General features: G+C 59.6%; 1 protein-coding gene across 1 annotated transcript; it reads left to right on the top strand.

Annotated features, from left to right (window-relative positions):
• The first annotated feature begins 527 nt into the window (after positions 1-527).
• On the top strand, positions 528-4904 carry SLC38A7 (solute carrier family 38, member 7). Its single transcript, XM_009582034.1, has 10 exons — positions 528-979; positions 1212-1410; positions 1499-1643; positions 2388-2486; positions 3245-3302; positions 3669-3783; positions 3971-4118; positions 4203-4402; positions 4654-4708; positions 4802-4904. The coding sequence occupies exons 1-10, from the start codon at positions 713-715 to the stop codon at positions 4902-4904; spliced, it is 1389 nt and encodes a 462-aa protein (XP_009580329.1). The 5' UTR covers positions 528-712.
• Positions 4905-5797: the final 893 nt, after the last annotated feature.

Here is a 5797-nt window from a genome sequence, read left to right on the forward strand (position 1 = left end):
CAACAAGGCACCGGGATGAGATCTGGGCTGTCCAGCCCCCGGGGGCTGCGGACCTGGAAGCCAGGTCTTCAGGTCCAAAAGCTTCTGAGACACCTCGTGCTGGTGGTCACCCTGGGGGTTCGTTGGGAGCGGCTGGTCCTGCTTTTCTGGTGACACGGTGTTTCTGCTGCGTGCACAGGTCGTTGCCATTGAGCCCAGCCTTGACCCTTACCCGGGAGCACGTGCAGGGCGGCTCTTGCAGAGCTTGCAGGAATTGGGGTTGGAAATCAGGAAGCGAGCCGTGACGCTGGGTCTCGTGCCCACAGAAAGGCAAGTCCTGCCGTGAGGCTGCGGCTCCCCAGCCCTGCGGCCGGGAACTCGCCCTGGACTCGGGGGACGAGAGGTGAGTTCTCCTGCCGTATCTCTGCTGGCGTGAGGACACCTGCGTGCTGAGACCCAGGGAACTCATTTCCTCTGTGCCCCCATCTGATGCCCAGGTTGTCCCTTGTTAACGTACCTTAATTAACACTTACCGTGTCCTTCTTCATCCCCTTCTAGGAGCAGTGAAGTGCCTGACCCCCGTGCTGCCGCGGTCCCAGCCTGCTCGTTCGCTGCCCTCCCTGCCTGATGGAGCCAGCGCTGGCAGAGGACCCTCCTCGAGGCGGCCGGCTGAGCCCGGAGCAGGAGCGCTAGTGGGACGTGGACGGTGGCGTGTGCCACCCTAGGAGGGACGATGGCTCAGGGCACCGGGAACATCAACAGCGACTACAAGGACTGGGAGTGGAGCGCCGACGCCGGGGAACGGGCCAGGCTCCTGCAGAGCCCCAGCGTGGAGACGGTGCCGAAGAGCGGAGAGAGCCAAGGAAACGGTCTGGGGGCCACGTCGGCTCTGGGAGCCGTCTTCATAGTGGTCAACGCTGCCCTCGGGGCTGGGCTGCTCAACTTCCCTGCTGCCTTCAGCATGGCCGGCGGCGTGGCTGCGGGCATCGCGCTGCAGATGGTGAGAGGGTGGGGAAGGGACATTCCCTTGTCCCACCTTGGGAGGGACGTGGCGGGGCGGGGTGGGGCCCAAAAGGGGCTCAGGGAGGACGTGGCTCCTCAGAGGAAGCCCTGTTGGGTGAGGGACCCCAGAGATGCTCTTGTGTGTATAAGGGTGGCTGCTTGAGGTGGCTTTGGGGACCTTGTCACACTGTTGCCTCAGTGTCCCCTCCCTGCCTCTTTCCCCACACCAGTGCATGCTGATCTTCATCATCGGAGGCTTGGTCATCCTGGCGTACTGCTCTCAGGCCAGCAACGAACGGACCTACCAGGAGGTTGTGTGGGCCGTCTGCGGGAAGGTGCCTGGTGTGCTGTGCGAGGTGGCCATCGCTGTCTACACCTTTGGCACCTGCATCGCTTTCCTCATCATCATCGGAGACCAGGAGGACAAGAGTAAGTGTGTCCCAAGGGGGAAAATATAACCAGCTGCTGTCCCTTCAGCTGGAAGGGGACAACCTGACTGCCCTGGTTGTCTCCACAGTCATTGCTGCTCTGGTCACGGAGCCCGAGGAAGCTGGGAGCAGCCGCTGGTACACGGACCGCAAGTTCACCATCAGCATCACCGCCTTCCTCCTCATCCTGCCCCTCTCCATCCCCAAGGAGATCGGCTTCCAAAAATACGCCAGGTGGGTGGGGAGAGCCCTCCGGGGCTGGGAGCCAGCGTGGGCCAGCCAGCACCCATCTAAGCACAGTCCCAGGGGACAGGGAGTGGAAACACCGTGGTTCTGGTGTCATATCTGCCTGCTTGCCCCTGAGGGATTGGACATCTCCTCCTCTGCCTTCCCGTGCCTTAGTTTCCCCATCTGGGAAGCAGAGGAGCTGCTGAGCACCGTGCAGCCACAGTGTCATACTCCGGGGCTTGTGTCCCTCCCTTCTGCTCGCTGGAGGAAGCGGGGAGAGCTGCTTTCAACTGCGTTGTCCCGTCTTTGGAGTTGGCCATCCAGCAGAAAAAAGAACCAGTAAGGGTCCCCAGGCCAGGTGGTCTGCAGGCCAGCCCTGCTCCACTCAGCATCTTGGTGTAACCTGGCTGCTGGAGCTGGACCAGGGCTACCGAGGAGTGTCACTTCTTTAACACTCGCCTCTTTCTCCTGCCGAAAACCCAGCCCATACCCTTGCCGGCAGGTCTGCCACTCACAGCGGCACGGGACAGCCCCCGAGCGCAGAGGGATTGTGTTGGCAGCTGCTCTGGGGACAGTGGGTGACAGTGCCTGGCATATTCCCATGGGAAGGGAGAGCAGGGGTGGTCCTGGTGGGAAGGATTGAAGTGGCCTGGGCTGTGCAGGGAGGAAGATGGGGCTGGAGAGGCTGGGAGGAGACCCTTCGCAGAGCCGGGAGGCAGCACGCTGATGGTCTCCTGTCCCCTCTTGCAGCTCCCTAAGTGTGATAGGCACGTGGTACGTCACAGCAGTCATTATCATCAAGTACATCTGGCCCGACAAGGAGCTGGTGCCTGTGGAGATCCCCACCAGGTGAGTGCAAGAGACCTGATGCTGATGGTGGCCATCACGGCGCTGCAGAGCCAGGCAGGGGTGTGGGAGCGAGGGCTGCAAAGGCTGGGGACAAATCCTTCACGAGTCCCTTCCCTGGGCCCGGGGACGCTGCATGTTGCTGCCAGAAGCTCCCAAGTGGCTGCATCTCTGCATGTTTCAGAGGAGCAGGTGGTGAAGGAGAGAAAAAAGACCTCTTGGAGGTCCCCACGGCTCCATCACAGGTTTTGAGGAGAGCTGGTTGACTTTTAGCTCTGATACAGCCAGGCCCAGAGTTCCCTGTGCAGTGCTTGTGCTCACCCAGCAACTGGGGCTCTGTCTATTTTAGGATGATTTTGGTTATTTCCTTGGCCAGCGCAGCCCCTGTGGCTTGTCCCCTCCCTCGCGGTTTGGTGACAGTTATGGACCCTGTGCAGGCAGTGGGAATTTTAGGGCAGAGCAAAGTTTAGACTGGTTTTCGGCACTGCCCAAGTAGATTCTTATTTTTTTACTGATGCTTTTATTTTTGCAAGTCCTCAATTTTGGCTGGTTCCGTCTTGGTGAAAGGCCCTGGTCTTCAGGGAGTGCCAGGACCCAGGAAAACCTCACTCCATGCAAAGACATCGTCCTGGGTGGGGGGACACGGTGACAGCAGAGGAGCGAGCCCATCGCTGAGCACCCTCAGCTCATCCTCCCCTGGAGCACTGGGTGGGGGGCGCGGGGGGCCCTGCTCTGACCGGTGGGTGTTTCTCTCCCGCCAGCCCCTCCACTTGGACGGCCGTCTTCAATGCCGTGCCCACCATCTGCTTTGGGTTCCAGGTAAGGCCCCGAGCCCATCGCTCCCCTTCTCACTCTGCGGCCGCCTGGGTGGGGGACCAGCGTGGTCCAGGGATGCTTCCCCGGGCGATCGGCCAAAACCCTCCCCGTGTGCTCACCACACGGCTCTGCGAGGGGGCTGAAGCCAGTTTAACATCTCGCCGCCCCTGGATGGAGATGGATCAATTTTACCACAGCTGGGAAGGCCAGGGCAGCCTGTCCACCCCTTTTCTTCTCCAGTGACAAACCTGGGGGGATCACGATATCAGGAAAAACCTGGGGATATCACGCATGGGATCCCGTGTGGCTCCCTGTGTGCTCGCGCTCAGCGCATTGCGTGTCTCCGCTCTCTCTCCGTGTCCCCGGCAGTGCCACGTGAGCAGCGTGCCCGTCTTTAACAGCATGAAGCAGCCGGAGGTGAAGACCTGGGGGGCGGTGGTGACAGCAGCCATGGTGATTGCTCTCTTCGTCTACACGGGCACTGGTGAGCGAGGGGACACCATGTGAGCGTGGCATGGTCTTCAGAGGGGCTGTGAGCCCTGGGAAGGGAGGGGAGTCCATCTAACCCCCCCTGCAATGCGCCCGGTGCCATATCCATCCAAGTCTGGTCCCTCAAATGCACGTGCAGGAGGTTTGTCCCCGTCCCCCACTGACTGCTCCCTTCCCGGCAGGCGTCTGTGGCTTCCTGACCTTTGGAGCCGGCGTGGAGCAGGACGTCTTGCTGTCCTACCCCTCCAACGACATCCCTGTTGCCCTCGCCCGGGCCTTCATCATCCTCTGTGTGCTGACGTCCTACCCCATCCTGCACTTCTGCGGCCGGTGAGCGCTGGGAGGAGGCAGGGGCTGGTGTGGGCAGGAGGGGCAGTGCGGGGAAACCCCCCTGCCCTGGGTCTGTGCCTGCAGGGCTGTCTTGGAGGGTCTCTGGCTCCGCTACACCGGGGTGACAGTGGAGGAGGACGTGGTTCGGGAACGGAGGAGGCGCCTGCTTCAGACCATCAGCTGGTTCCTCCTGACCCTCCTCCTGGCTCTCTTCATCCCTGACATCGGCAAAGTCATCTCTGTCATCGGGGGCTTGGCCGCCTGCTTCATCTTCGTCTTCCCAGGTAGGGCATCCCGGGGTGCTCAGGGGCCGGCGGCGGCCTCTTAGCCTTGTGTCTTGAAGACAGAGGGAGCGGGATGGAGACGCAGGATCCAGGAGGTCTTTAGAGAAGAACTAAAGTGTGGCATGAGGACGGTCAGCAGCCCAACTATTTTGACTGGACTTTCTGCTCTGTAACGGGGAGTGCAGCTCTATGGATTGTGGGGTGCCTGCTCAGTCGTCCTCTGGGTTTAATTTGCCTCTTCTCCCTTTTAGGGCTTTGCCTGATTCAAGCCAAGCTTTCCGAGATTCAAGAAACCAGGGCAATCAGGTAACTGAAACATGCTTCCTCTCTCCCCTCTTCCCCTGTGGATGTTGGCGGGAAGGTCCCCTCTAAATGTGCCCTGTCCTCCTGTATCCACAGCTGGTGGGCCCAGGTCAGCTACGGGGTGTTCATGGTCACCCTCGGAGCCTTCATCTTTGGACAGACCACTGCCAACGCCATCTTCGTGGATCTCACAGCCTGACTCCTCCTCCAGGCTGGACCACGCTGCTGCTGTGGGGATGCAGATTTCCCCTAGAACCAAAGGGAAGCGGGGAGAAAACACGTTGGCGTGTTGGGAAGATCCAAGAGGAGCGTTGTAATCTGGGGCTTGGCTGAAAGAGCCCTGCGGTGGTTTGTATCTCGTCGTCTTAACGTACCATGCAGTCAGGCTTGTCCTCTCAGCCCTGACTCCCTGGTGAAGCCAGAGCATCACTACAAGGGGACCTGTAGTCCAGGTCAAGCCCTTTCTGCCCCTCCGGGGTAGACATCACTACCTTAGACATCACTAAGGGGTCGTGGCTGGGGTTTCTGAAGGCATGCTGCTCTCACCCATGTACCCCTGTGCTGGTGGAGCTCCTCTCCACAGCTTAAATTCCTTCTCCCAACATTGGAGGGAGACTGTGTCTTGCATAAAGGGAACTAGTAATCATATTTATCAGACAGGGCGACATTCCCGTAGTCCTCTTCTGTGTCAGTGTTTGGTTTGGTTTGAACTCTGCTTTCCCGTGGCTCATCTCGCCGGTCTCCTGCCCTTCCTCTTACATCTCCCTCTGCCTGGGCTGTGCTTTCTCTTACAAAGTGGGACTGTCGCCTTCAACCTGATTTTTTTTTGGAGGATCAGGACGAGCCCGGGGTAGGGACACACTGGTGCAATGTTTCCCCTGCCAGGGGTTGCTCACTTGCTAGAGAAGGTGCTGTGGCTGCATCAACCTACTGGAGACACTACACTAGAGCAAAGCTCTTCTCCAAATTTCCAATCCTGTTCTTCCAGGAGGTGTCCAGGGAATGGGACTGGGCCAGGTGTAGGTTTTAAGGGATGCTTTGGGGATAAAGCAGTTATTATGAATCCGTTTTATATTGTTCCCTTGGTCGTTT

The sequence above is a fragment of the Fulmarus glacialis genome, unplaced genomic scaffold (assembly GCF_000690835.1).
Source record: "Fulmarus glacialis isolate BGI_N327 unplaced genomic scaffold, ASM69083v1 scaffold20667, whole genome shotgun sequence".
In the NCBI taxonomy this organism is placed as follows: domain Eukaryota; kingdom Metazoa; phylum Chordata; class Aves; order Procellariiformes; family Procellariidae; genus Fulmarus; species Fulmarus glacialis.

Excerpts from the sequence above, each read along its gene's own strand:
- SLC38A7 (XM_009582034.1), top strand. The coding sequence starts at position 713 with ATGGCTCAGGGCACCGGGAACATCAACAGCGACTACAAGGACTGGGAG. Across the intron at positions 980-1,211 it reads CGGGCATCGCGCTGCAGATG|TGCATGCTGATCTTCATCAT; the intron begins GTGAGAGGGTGG and ends TCCCCACACCAG. Across the intron at positions 4,403-4,653 it reads CTTCATCTTCGTCTTCCCAG|GGCTTTGCCTGATTCAAGCC; the intron begins GTAGGGCATCCC and ends TCTCCCTTTTAG.